Genomic DNA, 21,245 nt, shown 5'->3' on the forward strand with positions numbered 1-21,245 from the left:
TCTGCAATTTGATTTATTATTTATTATTTTTATTACTATTTGATATTGATAAACACGTTTGTCCTGCTGACATACCTACTCATGCACACATATAACACCCTACATAACCACGTAATTCTGTATATATAACATGTAAAATACATAAAATAGGATTCCTCCTCAGTATCTCATCCATCAGAAGCCCACCATGCTGGCTTGAAGAGTGTTTGCTAGCACTGATTGGAAGCACAGGTCAGAGGGTCAGCTTCTATCCTCTGACCAGATAAATGCAAGTCCTAGCACGGGATTTCTGAGGACCAAAAAGAATAATGGGAAATACAACAAGCATTCACCAATGAATACAGTTACAGAAGGACATGTGAGTAAATAAAGATTTCCTGCGTCATTTCCTGCGTCATTTTGGGGTGCTCTCCACGTCTGTCGCAGCCCTGGAAACATGGGGACAAGGCAGCATCCTCACAGCTTTGCTCCCTTTAGGGAGTGGGGGAAAAGCACCCAACAAGGGCCAGATTTGTCTTTCCCACAGTGATGCTGTGCTGCAGCCAGGCAGAGGCCATGTGCAGGGCACCTGGATCCAAGGAGAAAGCAAAGCGTGATGCTAATAATAACTCTGCCTCGCGTGGAGCTTCTGGGCCAGGACAACAACGTGCCGCTCTCTGCTTGGGGCTCCAGGCAGAGATTTGCCCCTTCACATTTGCTTTTGCTGAGTCCTAACTTGGGAATAAACTTGTTTGTTAGCACAGCCGCAGGAAATCAACTGCAGGAGTGAGGAATGCAGGTATTTCATTTGAGGGAATACACACAGACGATACCCCGCGATATTCAACCAGCCCCGCGTAAAGCTCAAGGGAAATATGCATGCAGAGTAACAACAGTGCTTTGCATTTCTATAGTGCTTGCCTTTGGCAGCTCTCTGGGAGCTTGCAAACATTAATGAATTCACAGAGGCAGAGATTCAGAGAATATAAAGGCCAGAAGGGACTTTAGATCATCCAGTCTGACCTTCTGTGTATTGCACGCTACTTGGAAATTGTGTGGAAAAGAACCACAAACATTATTTGAGGGTGGCAGAAAATGCCTTCCTGTGAAAGGCTTAAAGAGCTCAATCTGTTTAGCTTATGAAACAGAAATTAGAGAAGCTATGCTGTAGAAATACCAACAGTATTTACATGCAGCGAAGTCGAATCTTCCAGAAAGGCATCTACCTTTGATTAGAAAAACACTCAAGAAAGGGAAAAAGACTGTTTCCCTCGGTATCTTATGACAATACCTATTCATGCTCATTGTTAGCATTCACGTTTACTAACTCATTTCAATCTGTTTGTTTTTTCTGTCACAGTTTCTGTTATTCTCTCCCCTAGATTAAAAAAATGAACCTTCAGTAACCAGCAGCTCTCTCTGTGGAGGCACTTTATACTCTAAATCAAATAATCTCTGTCTTCTTTTAGGTACAACAGGCAGATTGAGTTCATTAAGCCTTTCACTGAAAGCATTCCCTCACCTCTGAACAACACTGTAGCCTATTGTCATACTGCTTCCAGTTTTTTCTCCTCCTTTTAGAAGTATTTTCCACATTCACTACTGTCTGTGCTCTATATTGTAGATACTACATGACTTTTGCCACTTTTCTCTACTCCTTCCCACCAAAGAATGTCTCACAGCACACTCACTAGGCTGTGTGAATATTGTTCCTGCTTTAAAGATGGAGGCAAATGGGAATGCTAGGACAAAACCCTAACAAGTAATTTTGAGGGAGGCAGATTATGGGTAAGTGGTTCTGATCCTACTCATAACTACCTTTACAGTAGTACAAAATCAGTGCATTTTAAACATGAGCCTCCAGATTTATGCAATTCTTGGCAAGAGAAAATCTAGCCCTTTATTTAAAAGGATGATCCCCTTCCAGCATTTTCCACTTTTTCATCCACTCATGGCCTCATATGGTTATTTTTCACATATTTTTCACTGGACATAAATGTCTTGGATTCCCCAGTTATTCCTTCTCTTTCCCCTTATTTTCATCTTCTTGTGACTGATCATCCCCTTTTCAGAGAGTGCCTCTGACCAGCTGCTTCTCAGATTCTCCCTTCTCTGGTCTGCTCAACTGCTCAGCTGCCACAAAACACATCAGCCCCCACATCCCCATCTGCTTTTCAAGGGCTTGTTACCATAAGCAGGGGTTTTTCTACTCACGATTCTTTACTTTGCAAAACCCAATGCACTCAAGAGAAACCACCACAACATCAAAAGCTGAGAGAGGGGTTTAGGTCAGCCTTAGCTTCTTCCTGCCTCCCAGGTGCTGTGCTGGGACTCTCACCTGCATTAACAAACACCTTTTTATTCAGTCATGACTAAAATCCTGTAGTGTGTGAACTACAGGGTAAGAATGCCCAGCCTTGTACCCAAGGGGAATGCTGCAGTGAGTGGGAAGTTCCCTGAGTGTTCACCTTGCTTGCTGCTGGTTTTTGTACTGTGACATGGTGACACCCGGGACTTCAGCTGTTCCCTGGTGAAGGGATGACAGGCTAACAGAGTCTCAGCTCTTTCTATTCAAGGCACCACCACTTTCTTACATACTTTTCAAGCTCCAGCTTAAAGGCGTTGTCTGTATACTCAGATTCTGGGTATAGCTGCAGTACTCTAACAGACAGAATCCCACTTCTAGTTTTGCACCCTAAGTGTTTTGCTGGCCTGCCTATACTACACTATCTCCATACAACTGTGTGCTTCAGTTTAACCGTGTCCCCCAAGATGCATTTGTTGCAGCAATCCTATCTGCTCTGGCCTCGGCTGCATGTGGTTAAAGAAGCTGGGTGCTCCCAGGTTCCTCTCACAGAGTCAGACTTCCTTTTCCTCTCATCATCTGTCTGTCCAGTCTGCTCCTGTCTCAGCCTGTATTCCTTTGACCAAAACTGTAACACAGACTAGAGAGAGAGGTCTCACAGGGCTTTGGGTAGGAGCATCAATGTATTTTCCCACTGGGAACACCTCCCTGAGTACTAGCACGGCATTTGCTTTGTCCATAACTGCATCACACTGTGACTCACCATCATCCCACCACCACCTAATACAGAAGATTCCAGCATTTTTTTCCTGAGCTTTCTCAGGGTATGTCTACCATTAAGTCCATCCATCTGCCTTTCAGCAAGGTTCTCAGGACAGATCTTGGCAGATGACAATGGTTCCCTGAATTTTATGTGGGCATCAGGGAGCAAAACAGCTTATGCTGATGATCCACACTGAAGATCCTCACTGAGACTTGGCAAAATTGGCTCAACAGTTCCCAGAAGACAAAGACTGCCTCTAGTCCTGCTTGCTGTGCTCTCTGCCAGATCTCTCAGAGTTCCCAGCTTACAGAAGATTTCTATTATTAGTTGTCAAGCATATGACCTTGTCTGTCGTACTACTGAAATTCATTCTGTTTCTGGTACTCCTGCCAAGGTCAAATAAGGCTTTCTCTACAATATCCTGGTCCTTCCCTGTAGTAGCAATGCCTTCTACTGTTGAATTATTAGGATACTCCCTCACTCTCCACAGCTATCCGAGTCAGGGTCTCAGGTTAATATTAGCTAATCCCATGGGTGACCACGGGGAGTGTAACAAGTAACCTTTTGCTAGACTTTAACAGCTGATCTTGCTGCTGCTCTCTTCCCAGATTGCCTTCTCCCTCCCTCCCTCCCTTTTACAACTCCTCTGCCTCCCTTGATCTTCTCCAGTCTAACTAATTGTTTCTTATGTGGCATGTATCAATGCTTTACTGAAATACAGAGATGAGACCTTTGAAATTTCTTTTGCCTTCCAGGAAAACAATCATCTGAAAGCTGTTGGCTTGGCCTGGTGTTATCCAGCCCTGATAAACTCATATAGCCTTTCTTTTCCCCTAATTGCTTGGTAGTAATTATACTTTCCTTGAAGATCTCCTCTAAAGTTCTACAAACATTGCAGAGGTCACACTTAAAAGTCTGAGACTGACAAACTTATTTCTCATCCTTCTTTAGTCCTAACTGCTGAATTTTCACTTTTCCAGACTGCACGGAGTCACCACTGTGTGCAGAGCTGAAAAAAGCCCTTTGCTGTAAGTGTGTGTTTCCATGTGCCAGCTCTCCCAGGGCCAGAGAGCACCCAGGCCCAGCACTGGGAGGGCACTAATCAGCTTGAGCTGCTTAATCACAGTAGTCAGCTTGTTTCTTTCCCCAAGGGTGATATTTCTGTCCTTATCAATAACTTGGGCACAGAGTCTTCTTTGGTTTTGGCTCAGACTATAGACTCCTTGATCCCAACTTCACTCTTATTGACCACAAGTGGCCCTAATTCTTCTTCTTCTTTCTTTCTTTCTTTTTTTTTTTTCTTTCCAAATAGCTGAAGAATATTATGCTGTTTGTTTTAACCTCCTTTGCAAGGTCTAACTCAGCTTGATATGTAAGCAATCCTCACTTTATCCTTACAATTCTGACCTCTAAGGGAGGGCAGGGCAGGGCAGGGCTAGGCAGCCTTCTTTGCTGTCTTTTTTCCATTCCACATAGCCTCTCCCTGCAGAGCCAGCTTAAGCAGTTGCTTGTCATGGCAGACAGATGGAGGGCAAGAGAATCAGGATCCTCACAGAAATGGGGGCTCCACACTGTCCCCAAAAGCTCAACTGCTTCCTCCCCACACTCCAGACTTTGCACAGCTGCCTGTGAAAGCAGTGCCAGGAGCCAGCAGCAGAACACCCTCCACACACTCAGGGCAGCAGTGTAGAGGGGCCATCTAACCAGAATTATCTGTGATCCTATCAGTGGGGTTTCTGTAACCCAGTGAGAGAAAGGAAGAGAAGTAAAAGGTCTTGTGAAGCAAAAGGGATGGCAGTCAGAGTCCCATTACAAAGCCTTACGATGGGGGAGATTTGTGCCTTAGGTAACAGGTCGGGCAGGAGAAAAAGAATTTGGGCTGATTTTGGTGGTTGAAGGAATGTATCTTAGGAGGAGGCTGGAGCTGTACTCAGATCTGCTAAGTTTCTGCGGTTCTCACCCTGCAAAACTTGTCTGCTTCTGCCTTGGCTGAATTTAAGCTACACCATCATACAAGACATTTCCCATAACCTCCTCTGCTGTGACATTTAGCTCCTTCATCCTTACATCTACAGACAGTTCATGTGATCCTTTTCAGCATCTTCTCATGTGGCTTTGCTCCTCTGCTGAGCTGTAGGTGCTGATACAGCTCAGGACATCAGCTATACCTGGGCTAAGACTACAGACAAAGCACTTTACTCCATGCACTTTGGATAAAAGACATGGGGCACTGTGGGGATAGGTGTGAGCAGGGTAATGAACTGGCCTTGCATTCACACAGAGATTTAGGTGGTGTCAGGGGTGTCAGTGCCGCTTGCCTGGCAGCCTGAGGATCTTCACACAGCTTCAAGTGGAAGGTCCTGCACCGTTCATGACCCTTGCACTTTGTGAGTCCCCCTGAATACCCAGTGCTTACTGACAGCCCCTGCACACTGGGTAAAACTGCATGGCCACAGGGATCAATCCTGGACCTACCTGGAAAACACCACAGACAGGAATAGGTGCAAATTGCTCAGTGGTTCTGAGTGTCTGTGCACGTCCCCAGCGAGATGTGCAGACAGGGATCCCAGGATGTCACAGCACACCGCACAGGAGCTGTTTACGTATGCAGATGCACACACATATGCACAAATCCCCTCACACATCGCTTATCTACACATCCTACGCACTCCCACGAGCACCTCTGTGCAGGGATACAGGGCCCTGCTGATGCTGGGTAGACAGGAGTTAATGGAAGAGAGGCTGGGAAGGAAATTAAAAGCAAAAAGAAGTTGAAAGCCCAGCACATGATTCTTCTCCTATCACATCTGTGAATCCTGGAGCGCAAGAGTAATTGTCTGCAATGAGTCAGACCAAAAGGCACAAGGAAATGGTTGCTATGGCAACCCGTGCACTGCTCTAATTCGGCTCAGAATTAAAATGGTATCAAATAATTTGCAAGCAAAGGGAACATGGCAAAGGCGCTGGGTGCCAATCTAAAAAATCCAGCTATATGCAAGTCTCCCCTGAGTCAGTGTCAAGGGCTCCTTTTGCTTCAAGAGTGACAACCATGGCAATCAGAGGAGCTGTAGAGGCGGCAGGTGATAGGGTGAGCAGATTTCTGCTGGGCACAGGCAAGAATGGGGTCCTGGGCTGGAGCTCCAGCCTGGAACAGGCTCCGGGGCTGAGGATGTCCTGGAGAGATGCCTCACCAGACCCCAAATGGGAAAACTCTTTGCTCACAATTTTTTGTTTGGGTCCCATTGAGAAAATTCCCTGAGAGGGCTGGTGAGGGCAGGGCCTGGGCACAGGAACCTACCCACAGGGTCTGTGCTGGGTGAAGCACTGCCTGCATGGGCTGAGGACGGCAGGGCTCACCCCTTTATGCTTTTTCCCTGGTAAGTGGTGCAGTGTACATAGTCAGGCACTCAGCAGAGCCTACAAAGGAATATTTACTCTACAAAATTGGCTGTTGTCTTCGATTTTTTCTCCAGACAAGGACGCATCCCAAGGCAATAGACAATGTCTGCACACACAGGGAGGAGGCATGGTCCCTGTGCTGAAGATCTTACAGCCTAAGCAGGCAGCACACACACCATGGAAGAAAAGGAAATTGCTAAGGTCCAGCCAGGGTGAGCAGAATGCTATGAAAGATGCCCCATGTGACTATTTTTAGCATTCTTTTGAGGTCAAAATAGACTTATTTGTCCCTCTTGTCCCCAGTTACTGTCTATGCATGGAGACATCTATATGGAGTTCTGCAGGCAGATGTTGCTCTCTCTGCCTGTTCACTGACCCAGCTGGAGGATAATCAGCTCTGAAAAGGGAACCATGTGGCCCCAGCACTGATGCCAAACCTTGACGAAAGGCAAAGTTTGTAAGACCAGAGCCAGTGCAAAATGATGCAACCACCTCCCTTTTGTCTGGCTCATAGAACAGCTTGTGTGGGCCCCAGAAACACCCCAAAAAGCAGCCTGTGTGCTTGCAGGTGTCCCCCAGGGCTCAGTGTGTAAGTAGAATGCACTGGGAGGCAGGCAGGCAGACGGGTGGATGAAGGGTGCAAGAGACACTGCTTTTGGCACACCGGTGGCCCCATGCCATGGGGATACTGGCTCAACCCTCAGGGCAGCCAAATGTGTACCCACTGCTGACAGCCCCCAGACAGATGTGCTGGGAGGTGGAGACAGCACAGCTGCTCTCAGCACTAAAACCAGCAGCATTTCTGTCTTACGAGTGCCCCTAACACTTTCTGTGACTCAGTTCCAGGGCACAGCCTGTTCAGATGTCTCTGATTTTGCCGGATCAAATGGATACGTGAGAAACTGCTCGGGCTAGCGGGATTGCCAGGAGGGGCTGGCACCAGGAAGAGACCAGACATAGCAGGTGATGGGCTGAAAATGAGTTGTCTTCCTTCTTTTTATCCATCCTACCACTGCACACCGGGGGGACCAGGATTTCCATAAAGGCACCTGGTGTTGCCTCAGGAACTCACAGAAGTCTCTGCACTTAGACAACTTTGGCACAACCTTTGGCATGAAAAGAGGGACAGCATTCCTTGTGAATACTGCAGCACACATTCAAGAGATCAGCTACCCTCATATTTTGTATGGGTATCTTAATGCTGCTTTCCGAACCGGCCTAGTGAAATAGTTTTAATTCTCCAGTTTATATGCAGCTATTTCCGTGGAAAAGGGGCTTATGCTATTAGAGCTTATTTCCGTGCATTTTAACAGCTTCTGCTGATGCTACTGGCACTTTCCAGAGAGAAGGTTGAAATGTTTTATCCATCCAAGCAACAAAACTGTAGGAATACAGAATTGTGTGCAGATTAGCTCGAAAAATGCCACAGCAACAGTCCTGCTGAAAAAGCCACCTGCACCTCCTGTTCCTGCTTGCTGGTAGCAGACAGCAGGTAGCCAAAATTGGAGACCAAGGAAGAGGAGAGACATCAAGCTGGCCAGGAATTGCTTTTCAAATGAAGAGCTTCCATCACACTGATAGAGGCTGGATTCTAACCAGAGGTAAAATGGCAAAATTACTCCTCATTACCTGCTTTTCAGACTGATTGATTTCAAATTCTTTTGAAAAAAAAAAATCAAAATACATTTTTAAAATCTGCTCCTGCTGTGAGTACAGAGCTCTTGTAGAAATACTGGTCTTGATAGCTCAGTGCCCCAAAACTCTGTCTTCAAAACAGAGACAACATTTCTCTTCTCTACCCCTGGTTTGAGTTTGCCTAGGGCTCTCCCCAAATCCATCTGCATGAATTGCTGCTGTCATGGGATAACGATTTCACTGTGGTCCAATAACTGCTGGTAAGAACAGCAAGTTCCAATACAAACAGAGGAGAGAAGTGTTGTATAAAATAAACCCACACCTCCCAAGTGCCCATTTGGATTATTTTTATCGGGCACCATGTGCATGCCCCATTGTCTGTTTCCCACCCCTGACACACGACAACCATGGCAGAGAACCTCACCCTACCTGTCCCTGTGGGGACTGGCAGCCAGCTGACAGCCACGGAAGTTGAACAGCAAGAAGGTCAGGCAATGAAAGAGACGTCATCCACAGCCCAAAGTGACAGCTGAACTCCTGCACAGATTCCAGCGGTTTCACTGGGGCTTTAAATCACTAAAGCTTCTGTCAGCAACTCCATGTGATTTCTGCCTTGCAGCCTGGGGATCAGAAAGCCCCAGGCTACTGACTCAGGGAGGGAGCAGATGACAGTGCTATCTGGGGCAGGACATGGCTTGGGGAGAATGCCATCAACATTCCTTATTTCTCATTTCCAACGCAGTTAGTGTGCGTGAAAGGTACTGGACTGACATCCCAGGAGAATAGCTGCCTTCTAATTAACTATAATTAATCATCCAGGCATTACTTAATGTTTGCACAGTGCTTTGAAGTGCCAAAGCACAATAAAGCAGGTAGATAATATTCATTCCAAGAAGTGGGTATCGTCAAACCAGGGCTGCCTGTGTGGCTTCCCACCAAAGAGACCACACCAACTCAGCTCATACAAGTGGACCCTGCCTTGGCTCCACCATGTCCTCCAAGAAATCTGTGTGCACACTGAACCCCTTGTGCACCCCTTCCAGGCCCATGGGGAAAGGAGAGGGATGGATGAAAGGGGGGAGGCGAGGGCAGGGCAAAGGACAATGCTTTTCCCTCCTGAATTTGGCCACCTCTCCACCTGGAGCATGGAGGAGCATCTCTAATGGCAAGAGGTGCAGCTTGGACTTCCCCTCAAACCCATTCTGGGATTTCCCACTGAGCTAAGACAGACTGAACCAGGAGGAAGGAGGTCCTTGGGCTTCCCCCTCCATCCCTTCTCTCAGCCCTCCAGACTGTAACTCTCTAATACCATCTGACTGCTCCCTCACTCCCTGACAGCAGCCAGGCCTTTGTCATCTTCCTGGACATTTGATTTCACCAGTTTGCCTTACTCTGCCCTGGCTGGGGACTGCCATTCATCTGCCAGAAGAAAAGGGGCCCAACACTCCCTGTCACTGACATTCTCCCCACGGGGGCACTGGGGGTGCTCCCTCCCCATGAGCACGGCTGTAAATCCTGCAGCTTAATTTTTCACTGCATGCATAGTGAACTTTTCAAAGTGCTTACAAATCCCCTCAAGCACCATCAAGTCAGACAAGTGACAATGTTTGTAATGATCAGTGACAGAATGACAGGCCAGTCCATACCACTTGTTCTTTTAGAGGGGCACTTAAAAAGTCTCTGTTGTTCCCCTTTTACAGAACTGTGGCTGCATTTGTTCAGAAACTACAAGTCTACACAGATATTTGGCTTTCTGGGAACCAATGCTGGGTACCAAACTTCTGGTAGTATCATAACTCTAAATTACCATGGTATCATCCCACTGAGAGCTGATGCCATCAGAATAACAATAACACCAATCTGCATCCCATTCTGCTCTGATTGCCTCTTCTGTGCCTCCACGCTCCCTCCCCTTCCTTCACCTCTCTCCCATACCCAGGATGGTGTTGCAGCACTGCCCAGTGTAATTTCTGCTGCAGCCTCTGCTGTGGAATGAAGTTCCCTAGAATCAGGATCTAGCCACTCAGGAGGATGATATTACTGTGAGGAGAGATGAAGTGAGATCTATATCCTTACTCTCAAAGCTGACATCCTCAAGAAACAAACCAGTATTTCAATTGGCAGTGTGACCACTAGTTATTGCCCTTTTTTTAAATGACTGCTGGTATGAAAGATTCAGATGATGAACCTTTCACTACTGGAAACAGAGCAAATGGTAATACAGTACCTTTTTGCTCCCTGAACCCCCCCAAGCATGGTGTGAACTGACACCCAAGCCAGCACATGGGACATATCTCAGCAAACCCTTGCACTCCTGCTGAAGTCCTTGGAAGCTACAGCTGGGGACATGAGGAACTTTGGACCCTTTGGGAGATGGTATTTGTCCTGATGCTGTTATTTAGCCCACCCATGCCATGGATCAAAGATGGGTTGTTTTCATCAGAGCAAAGGAAACCAGGAATGAAGAACACCCACCATGTGTGGGAGCAGCAGAAGATGCTTATGGTCAGGCCACCTGAAGTACCTGCTAGTGACAGGGACCATGGTACCTTTAAGGAACAAAAGCAATTTAAAATTAATTTCTCTGTCTCAGCTTCGTGGTTGCCAGTGAGAAAACTGGTTCTGCATCGTTTTCTCAAATGAGAGATTTTTTTTCCTTATTGTTACTGTTTTAACACGATTTGTTTCCCTATCCTCTGCTGTTTCCTCCACCCTCTGCAGAGGATCCTGTCCCTTCACAGCATGTCCACAGACAGTATTCAGCATAACTGAGTGGGTGGAAATCTCCACAGGGGTTGTGAAAAGCACTGCTGACAGAAGAGAAATGGCTCTGTCAGGGGCAGATCCTCCTGGCACTTGTTCTTGCTCCAGTGCTTCCACTGAGAAGTTTCCTTCCTTGTATTTATGCTGAGTGCCAGATTGTCCTGGTTTCAGCTAGGCTAGAGTTAATTTCTTCTCAGTAGCTGTTAGAGTGCTGCGTTTTGAATTCATAATGAGAATGGTGTTGATAACACACTGATGTTTCGGGTTTTTGCTAAGTTGTGTTTATCCTAAGTCGAGGGCTTTTTTCCTTGTCTCGTGCTCTGCCAGTGAGGCGGAGAACAAAGGAAACTGGGAGGGAGCATAGCTGGGACAGGTGACGTGAACTGACCAAAGGGACATTCTACACCACAGAACATCATGCCCAGTATATAAACTGGGGGGAGTTACCCAGAAGGGGGACCAGTCTGGGCTTGGGAAGAGGGGTCTGGCATGGGGCAGTGGGTGGTGAGCAATTGTATGGTGCATTGCTTGTTTTTCCCTTTTCATTATCATCATTCATTATCATTTACCATTGTTGTTGTTGTGTTTTACTTTATTTTCAATTATTCAACTCTTCTTATCTCAAACTGTGAGTTTTACTTTGATTCTCCTCCCCGTTCCACCACGGTGGAAGAGTGAGAGGAAGGCTGGGTGAGCGGCTGTGTGGTGCTTAATTTCCAGCTGGGCTTAAACCACAACACAGATGAACTGCTTGTGCCTCTGCTCTAATCCACAGGTCAGGACAGTGAAGGAAAAAGATCATGAAAAACAAACTCCTTTAAAAAAAAAAAAAGTTCTTTTCTCCTCTCAAATGAATGCTTAGAAAAATGCTTCAGTGCTGTACTGAGACCCTTGGTGCAGTTTCAATGCTCTTTCATTTTCTGCTGGGTATAACAGTGTCAGCTGGTACCAATTTTGGGAGCAGTTTCTACCATCCAAGCACCTATTGATGTGAACTTTGCTGAAACTATCTCTGTTCACAGGTGTCTCTGGACAGACCTCATAATAATTTTCTCCCTTTGGGTATAACATAGTGAAATGTTCTACTTCATAACACCTATCCTTCAGCTTATAAGTACTTTCTCAATGCCCATGTGATAATTAAAGACTATCACTGTCAGCTAGAACTTAGTGAAATCCTGGAAATTAAGGAATGCTTCATCAGATGAAGTTAAATTGCTCTAGTTTTACTGGCTAGTAGTATTGAAGAGCATTCATTGTATCCTACCCAACCTAGGCAAATGCAGTGGCAGACTCTGTGACCTGAAGGTATCTGCTGTATGGCCTTCTCTCTTCCCTATCCTATCTATAGGATACTCCTATAACAAAATTGTTCTTTGGCGTCTCTTATCAGTCATTCCTTCCACCATACAAAGTTCCATTAACACTGACCATTCTTTCACAAGAAGCTTTGCATCACAGCACATTTCTGGTGATAATTACTCCATTACCTGTTCCATCAACCTCTTCCTTTAGTCACTGCTTCCAGGAATAAAAAAATTTCCATGGAGCTGCATCTTCTCTTATCCCAATACTCCCATGCTGAGTGGTTAAGTTGGGCATGGTGCCAGGGTTACTGATAGTGTTGATTTGTTTTGTTGAATGGCTGCTCTGTTTTGCTTCTGAGTTCAGTGTACTTCTGTAAAGGCTGAAGCAATTAATACAGAAAATGGCAACTCTTCAAAAGCTTTGGGGTTCTCTTGGAAACAATGTGCTGTATGAATTTTCCAAAAGAAAGTGCAGTCTAGTGAAGGTCTGCCAAAAGGAGTTTAAAGCTCAGATACAACAATAAGTTTGGCAATCTGTAGATCTGAGTTGGAGATCTAGCAACATGCCCATTCCACCAGCAGAAGTTATTTTTCATTTGAGATAACAATGGAGACACATAAACATGATGCTGTTCCAAAGCCAAAAGCTTTTCCTGCAAAGTTTTAAACCTGCATGGACTTCCCAACCTACTCATGCTCCAGAGAAAGAGTCTCAATCCCCAATTCATCAGCACTGGAGATGGGAAGCTTCCATTCAAACAGCCTGTTTCCCTTTTGGAAGCCTGTCAGCCACTCAGTACCTGTTCCATTATTCTCTGTTTAGCCTAGTTTTCAATACCACAAGCTATTGTGGCTCCTGTCACTTCCTCTGAATGACAAGCTAACAGCTCTCAGCTCCCACTCTGAATGCAAGATGCAGCCATTTCATTCAAGATAAAAAGAGAAACCAGTGTCCTACCTGCAGCAATTCCCATCTTCCCATCCACAGACACAGACACAGCCGTGCTCACTGTCACCACTTTTGGCAGGCCACCTCCCTCTGTCAAGACACAAATACAGTAGGCTTGGTTAACTTACCCCCAAAAAGGAGTAAAATACAGCAGGAGAAGCTTGCCCACACATCTTCCCATCCAGGACAGTGTGTACCTATGCCTAAACTCTGAAACACCCCAGAATTTGGACGGCTGCATCTTTCAAGACACATAAGCAGCCTAATGGGCTATGAGTGGATTTTCTTTTTCTCTTCTCTCTGGCTCATGATACAAGTGGCATCCTCAGCATAAAGGAAGCACCCAAAGCTGGATGGGGCTTCGAGCAACCTGGTCTCATGGAAGACATCCCTGCCCATGGCAAGAGGTATGGAACTAAGTGACCTTTAAGGTCCCTTTCAGTCCCAAACATTCCATGATTCTGGGATAAAATGTAAAGGATTGGCCTCCTTGATTTTGGGCATGTGGAGCTTCTCTTAGGCCTTCTCTTAGCTGTTTTGCTCAATGTGCCATCTGAACTCTGGAGACAGAGGAGAAGCAGGACAGGTAATTCCAACACCACTTGCACAGCGAAGGCCAGGCTTATGTCTAACTCTTACCCAAGCCAGGCCAGCACTTCAAACTGCAGACACAGCACTTCCAGGTGCTTCCAGAGTGCACTCCATTTTAGGAACAAAGTCTTCTGGGACTTTGTTGCCTAAACTCTCTTATGCTCCAGGGTCTCCCAGTTCTCCTTGAGCTACTTCTTTAAGCATTCTGTAGGTCCTGTGACACATCTGCCAGCCCTGTGCAGACCTCTGAGCTCCCACAGCTCATTTAAAACCACATGGCTGGATAGGCTCAAGCAACTGAACCCCAGCTCCCTTTGTCGGTGCAGTTGTTCCAGCCTGCAATTGTCCATGTGGCAGATTCCCTTTATGTATTTTTTTAAAGTGATTAGATAGCTTCAGCTGGGGCACCTCTTTGGGAGCTGCCAGGGGACAGTCTGAAGGCCAGTCTGATGGATGTAGTCTGCACCTGCTTCCCTCCTCACATGCTCTGTGGAAATCTCTTGCTTAGACAGATGGGTCAGGGATTCTTCCCTTCCCCACATCTCCAGCATTTGTTTCTGCTTTCCATGTCTGTCTTTATCATTCTAGGTGTGTCCAGAGCACATGTCAGCACCTACCACAGTTCAGCCTGCAAGCTCTGACTATTCTGGCTTTGTTTTTTGATCAAAGCCAGATTAACCTGCTCAAGTGTCTCAAAAGTGGTAAAACCCTTGCAAAACAAATACTCAGCTCACATCCCTTGGGCATGATCCTGCCTTTATGGTGGACCCCAAATGTCTTGTTCTAGGATGGGACAAAGAAGCAAAATACACACAGGCTTTCTAGAAAAAAGAAATCTGCCCAACACATGAAAAATCTGGGTTGTAAGAACAGTACTACTTGACATGCAGAGGCTTCCCTGCTGTTCTTTTATCTCTGAGACTTCTGGACACTGGAAGGAGGTGCTGTGCCTAAATGATCCTGATGACCTGCAGTCATTTCCTGCTGGTCTCCTCCTCAACAGAGAGCTCTTGGGGGTTTTCCTTCTTAGATGATTAGAAGCCCATCTGCCATGAAAACCTCCTGAAACAGCAGGGGATTTGTGGAAAATATGAAAAGGGGACTTCAGCATCTGATAGAATTTAATAAGAAACTGGGTGGCCTATTTTGGCTAAAATGTGGGGCAGCCCTGCTTCATCAGATGTCGAGGAAGGCCCTGGACTGTGCTTTACAGTGAACCACTGTCTCAGAAGCACTGGGTAGTATTTCCTGATGCTTTCCAGGCATATAGTGTGATCCCATGGATCACAGTCTCTCTAAGCCCAACCGCTCATCCCTAAAGAGGCTAATAATCACCCTTACAGTTTAGGGCATGAGGTCTTCAGGGCCAAGTGCTACTTCTTACAATGTGCCTGCAGGGTTTCCAGGTGAATGGGGTTCTGAACTTGATTGAAGCTTCTGACCCATGGCCGTGTGAAACAAAGAACAGTGCCAGCTACTTGTCTTCTGGCTTCATCCCAAACTAGCTATGACTTCTAAGAAGGCCACAGCAAGCCACAACCTCAATGTTTAGCCAGCAATGACTACTGTGGCCTGGGTAATGGCTGCCCTGGGAAGTCCCACGGGGTGTCACTGCCTGGTTTTCCAACCAATGCTCTATTCCAAAGAGCAGATGCCATGGCTTGCAGGGGAGTAAAAGGTCCCTCCTGCCATCTCTCCACACCTGCCTTTTAAGTGAGATGTAAGAGTGCTGGGCAGAGAGAGGCTTTTGTAGGTTTCGAGTATTTTCTCTTTCCATTCCTTTCCCTTTCCATCCTGGTTCATCTCTTGCCTCCCAGGCTGGTTTTCTTCTCTTTGCTACTTGCTTTCCCACCCACCAGACTCCCACCACTGTGCCACAAAAAGCTTTAACAGCTACAGTGCCGAGCTCTGTGACAGAGAAGGAGAGCTAGGGGCCAGGGAGGAGCACAGAGGGGATTTCTGCCTTCTGTGGAGGAGTCTCACATGAGTATTTTGTTTTGCTTGTTTCTATTTAGGCTCTTCTGCTCTCTTCCAGCCTTTGAGAAGGTCCTGGCTGGCCCTGCATACTCACAGGAACCAACACCCTAAGCAAGAGATATTGAAAAGCCACTCCTTGCTTTCTTCTAGCGTTTGAACTTCTTTGCCAAGCAAGAGATGCCATATTCTAGTACTAGGATTGGAAGGATGCAGAGCACCAATGCTATGGAAAAGCCTTCCCCCTCCACCCTTTTCCTCCATCATCTTCCATAACAAACCCATCCTTTCCTGTCATGGAAAGTGGTGATGGAAAAAATGATACCCTCTAAACTTAGACTTCCTGACTGTTTGCTGGTCCCTCACCAGTGCCAGCTGTTACTGTCATCCAGCAGGGCTGATGTTGTTCCCTCCCAAGCCTGGCCACACCTATGTGTCTCATCCCTTCTGCAACACCTTTCCTGTTCCCTTGTCATGTTTCGTGTGTTTTCCAGCCCCACAAAGACCTTGTGTTCCCCCAGCTCCTGCCTCCCTAAACCTTTCCATCTACCCGAGCCCTGCATTTCCATTTCCATCCTTCCCCTCCTCTGTAGCCCTGCATTTCTCATTCCTGACTGCCTTCCCCACACCTTGTAGCTTCACCTTTCCGCTGTGATCGGTATCGTGGCCATGACCTCTCTGTCCCTACGCTGGTGCGAAGGTAATGCCAAGAGGGCAGGTCTCAGCCCTTCCCAGCAGGCGGGAGGCAGCGATAAAGGGATCGGGATGGGCGTGCTGTGGGATGCAAGGTGTGAAAAGCTTTTTTCTCTTTCCCTCTGCTCTGTGTTCAGGCTGGCGTTACCTGAATCATCTTCTGAGACAATGCTGTAGATGAAGCTCCCGGGGGGATGCTCGGCCGCCCTGCGGTACCACAGAGGGAAGTGGTCCATGGTGAAGATACTTTCCTTGTCCTTCTGTGTCAGGAACTTCCTGCCGGGAGAAAACACGTTGCTCACGGTGCGGAGGAGCGGCAGCCCTCCTCGGGACAACGCAGTGGGACACCTGCGGCAGGGTGCACGGCCGGCATCTCATCGCTCGGGGCTTTCCCGTGGGCGAGGGCACACGGTGTCTCCCGGTGTCTCCCGGTGTCCCCTCGGGGCAGCGCCGGGCCCTCCCCGGCTCCTGAGGGGCGGCCGCTCCCGCCGCGCCTCCCGCGGCCGCCGCCAGGTGCCGCTGTTGGCCCGGCCGAGGCCCGCGGCGGCGGCCCCGGGGCGGGCGGTGGGGCCGGGCCGCCCGCGGGCTCTGAGGGCCGGGCCGGGCGGGAGGGGAACCGGGCAGGATGGAAGGGTTACCGGGCAGGGCGGGAGGGTTACCGGGCAGCACACCCCGCGAGGAGCAGGGGCAGCGCCGGAGCGTGGATGAGGCGCGGCAGGTGTGAGCAGGTGGGCGAGGGAGGAGCAGGTGCGGCTGGCTTGTGGCCATTGCTCACTGCAGGGGCTGGGGAGCGGGGGAGGCAAGGGGATTAGGCAGTCTCCTACAAAAACAAACAACCCACCCCAAACAAGGTTATGGAACTGTGGGTAAATCCTCATCTCCTCGGGCGACTCTCTCTTTGAGTAGAGACCTCCTAGCAGCCTTCTAGTATCTGAAGGGGGCCTATTGGGAAGGTGGAGAGGGACTCCGTTAGGAACTGTAGTGACAGGACAAGGAGGAATGGGTACAGATCGAAAGAGGGGAAATTTGGGCAAGATACTGGGAAGAATTTTTTTACTGTGAGGGTAGTGAGGAAGCTGCAACAGGTTGCTGAAGGAGTTGTGGATGCCCCAACCCTGACAGTGTTCAAGACTGGATAAGTCCTTGAGCAACCCAGGCTAGTGGGAGGTGTCCCTCCCCATGGCAGAGTGGGTCGGGAACAGATGATCTTTAAAGTCCATTCCAACCCCTTAATAAATTCTATGATTCTGTGATTCCTAGAGATGCAGGGATGGAAGTGTTAGAGAAAAGGGGTCCTTCCAAAGGTAAGAGGGTGTATCGTGGGGGCATGGCAAGACAGGCAGTGGGTGCTCAGGAGAGACCGCATGAAAATCAGGTCATTTCCTTCCCTGGAGGTTCATACAGCTTGCCTGGCAAATCCCTTTGTTTTCATGCTCTTGTTTTGCTGTATATTTTGACGCAATGATAATTCCTCATTTATGATTCCTTCCTTTCAGGGGATTCCAGAAGCTGCTCCTGTGGGATGTGTGGGGGTCTGTCTCTGCAGCGTGGTGACTGTGCCTGTTTAAAGCATTGACCGCTGTTCCTGATGAGCAGTGGGGAATCACGAGTCACGTTAGCCTCCTGCAGCACACGGCATTTCTCCCTTGTTGCCAGAGGCTGGTACTCTGAATTGTTCAGACTGCTTCGAACACATGAAGAATGTCACCTTTCAGGCACAGCAGAGCTTAAATGTAGGATTCATGTTAGGGGAACTTGGGGACAGTGAAACAGCTGCCAAGAAGCTAATAACCACCACCTGCATGGTCCCTTTCTGTTCCATCTGCTGGTGTGCCTCTGTGACCTGTCCTTTCTTACAGCAGCATGCACCAGCCTTCGTGTTCAAAATGCAGCAGAATGCAAACTACCCTTTCCACGTCAAAACCCTTCACTGCACACACACTCCTGCCTTGAGGGAGAGGACAAGAGAATGAATGGGATGTGACAGATGTCAGTCACGTCGCTTAACGCCTCACTGCAAGGCACTGGGATGCTGCTGCGATGTGGGCAATGTAAGAGGCAGAACAGAATAAATCTGGAAGAGGAATTGAGACAGAAAGATCAAACATAGCCAAGCTGGAATGTCGCTGGGGCACTGGAGTGCAGAGCCTTTGCACTGCAAAATGGTCCTGGGGGTATGTAGTAACTGTGGGCATTGTCTGTGTCAGATGACTGAAGTCAGGGAATGGTTGAAGGTTTTCATTCAAATGAGTGCACTTGGGGATAGTATTTTAAGCAGAACTCAAAAAGAGAGGAAGACAAAGGCCCCCTACTCTGACTCTGTGAATCAGCCTGAATGCCATTAAGGTGTTGCTTCTTTGCATTCTGTTTCTGTCTCCCCAAAAACATTTCTAAGGCTGGTGGTGATTTCATGCTGCCCCTTCAGAGACACTGACAGAAACCCCTTAATGCAGTTTAGGGACTTACTTGTTGGAAATTTTCTCCGAGCCCACATACAGGGCACTCCTCATGAGTCCAGCCCGAGTGCCCAGAAACGCCATCTCAACACCTGCCTCAGTGTCCCTGTGGAACAGAAACACACAGGCAGAAGCAAACAGTTCTCAGAAGAACAGCTGTGATCCCTGCCCCAGGGTGAGGGCCTTTCAAGCTTGAAGCTACAGCTGGAGACCTGGTCCCAAGTTCATTTGCAATATAACCCACCTACACAAGGAGTGATACTGGCTCCTCCCTCCTAATGGCAACAGGTTGTTTACTGGCTGACAACTGGCAGGTTTAAGACTTGTCCTCAGATTTAAACCTTTGAAGTCTGCTTATTTCATTCTTTTTTAAGTAGACCATAAGCTCCTCTGCCCCTGCTAGCTTTGCTCCAGGCTGCTCTCATGAGGCTGAAGTGCAGGAGAGGAACAGCAGAAGGAGAATGGCTGGATCAGGGATGCAGAGAATGGCCAGGGTAGCAGAATGTGATTGAAGAGGGTGTGTTGGTGTAGCTGTTTAAAGCTGTGCTGATAATTGGGTATCCTAGCAGGATTGTCACTGGCTCAGCTTCTGTTGGTGCAGGGATACAAGGAACTGAAATGGGGACAGGAGGCCAGTGGCCATGTGTATCTGTAAGTAACACGTTGTCTGCTGGAAGAAGATCTGTGTGACATGATACAAGATACCACAAGCAACAGGTGCCTCACTGGAAGTAATAAAACAGAAAGTTGTTTACTGAAGCCAGCCTGTGCAGTACCTGCCTGCGGTTCAATCTGAAGGCACCACCAACAGAGACAAGACTAAACTCCCTTTCTCCACTGGAAAAAACCCTTACCAAACTAAAGGCTCTCCCAAGGAGGCCCAGCCTACTGGAGTTCACTCCCAAGAGACGCTTTTCAAGTTTTTTCTAAAGCTATTGTGCTATTTCTATCAGCTTTTGAGCTATTTCTACAGGGTCTTGTATGCTGTGCAAAAGTTTGTGACTGTTTCGGGCACTGCATAAACACACAGCATCTGGAGATGCATCTTCAGTGGTGTTCTGTCCATATTTATTTCTCCTAGACTTACAAGGACATATTGAGGGCTAGTGTTGTCCAGTAGGCCTCCATGGGGGCAGTGACCACTGCATCAAACAGCACTTCCTGGACCAACTCTTCATCACCTAAGGAGAGAAAGGAAGAACAAAAATCAGGAGAGAAAGACATCTTTCTCCCTAGATGTTTTAGAGAGTCCCTTGGTGAGGAACATCTGCCTGTCCAGGACAGTGGATCAGTGTGGCACAAAAAAGAGGCCTCCCATTACAGGGCAGAGAAGTGGTCCTAGCACCCTGGGTGGTGGAAAGCACAGGAGCTGATGTCACAGGCAAGATCACAGAATTACAGAATCAATGAGGTTGGGAAAGACCTCTGAGAGCATCGAGTCCAACCTATGACCCAATACCACCAGACCAACCAGACCACACTGAGTGCCTTGTCCAGTCTTTCCTTAAACGCCTCCAGGGACAGTGACCCCACCACCTCCCTGGGCAGCTGTTCCAATAACTAATCACCCTTTCTGCGAAGAATTTCTTCCTAATATTCAAAATCATCAGACCCGTTCCCCTCCAAACTCTGTGGAAGGGTGGTGCCCAAACAAGTGTGGGCAAGTGAGAGGCTTTCAACTGAAGTTATTCATTAGACCTTCACTTGACTCTTCCATTGAACAGGCTGTCCATAGCCATTGCCTCAAATCCTTGCCTTGAACTTTCTTCTGGGTATCCTGCAGAGAGGATACCAGCCACCACCTTCCACTCAAGTAGCTTCCGTCAAAACCACTAATGACTTTTTTGTGGCTTCTACTCTGTCCCTTTGCTCACTGGCTTCTCTGTTAGCCCTCCTTCCTTACTGTGAGTCACAAAACATTGTCCTGTCCTGGTTTTCACCAGATGCTCAAGCCAGTCCAGGCTCTGACTCTAATCCACTTTGCACTGGAGCTAAGAAGCGATTAGGAATCTTCCAGGTATCATCATGTTCTAAATGACGTGCCCCAGAACCCCATTTCTTTGACCTGCTTTGTTTCTGTATTGCCCTGCTTGCACTAATTGGTGAGAACATGGTGACCATTGTGCAGAAATGCCCCTTTCAGTGCTGTTCTAGGTGGAGCCACCCCACCCACTGCTTCAGTGTTTCTGGCACTGGACTTTCTGGGTTGATGTTCCAGGTGTCCCTTAATGTTTTATCTCAGGTTCTTCCAAATTTCTTTGTCACAGATCTCGGGATCCTCCTCTCCATAGTTGTTGTTATTCAAGCCTCAAAATCAGAGCCCATCATGAGATCTTTCCCTCTTCAGGCCCCCCATGTCTAGGATGTGTTCAAATCATATTTTTCCTCCACAGCACTTCCAAGTCTGTGTATTTCTCACCGTCAGCTCTCC

The 21,245-nt window shown here is 47.7% G+C and overlaps 1 protein-coding gene across 1 annotated transcript in view; it reads right to left on the reverse strand.

Annotated features, from left to right (window-relative positions):
* The window catches only part of CACNA2D4 (calcium voltage-gated channel auxiliary subunit alpha2delta 4), a gene marked incomplete at both ends in the record, with an annotated part of 120,669 nt that overhangs the window by 51,143 nt on the left and 48,281 nt on the right, over positions 1–21,245 (reverse strand). Inside the window, 4 exons of the mRNA XM_082281133.1 lie at positions 13,110–13,190; positions 16,507–16,634; positions 18,825–18,920; positions 19,902–19,995. Of these exons, the coding sequence (XP_082137259.1) occupies positions 13,110–13,190; positions 16,507–16,634; positions 18,825–18,920; positions 19,902–19,995 (399 nt within the window). The remainder of the gene's footprint in view (positions 1–13,109; positions 13,191–16,506; positions 16,635–18,824; positions 18,921–19,901; positions 19,996–21,245) is intronic.

Source organism: Coloeus monedula, assembly GCF_965178545.1.
Source record: "Coloeus monedula genome assembly, chromosome: 4".
Classification (NCBI taxonomy): Eukaryota; Metazoa; Chordata; class Aves; order Passeriformes; family Corvidae; genus Coloeus; species Coloeus monedula.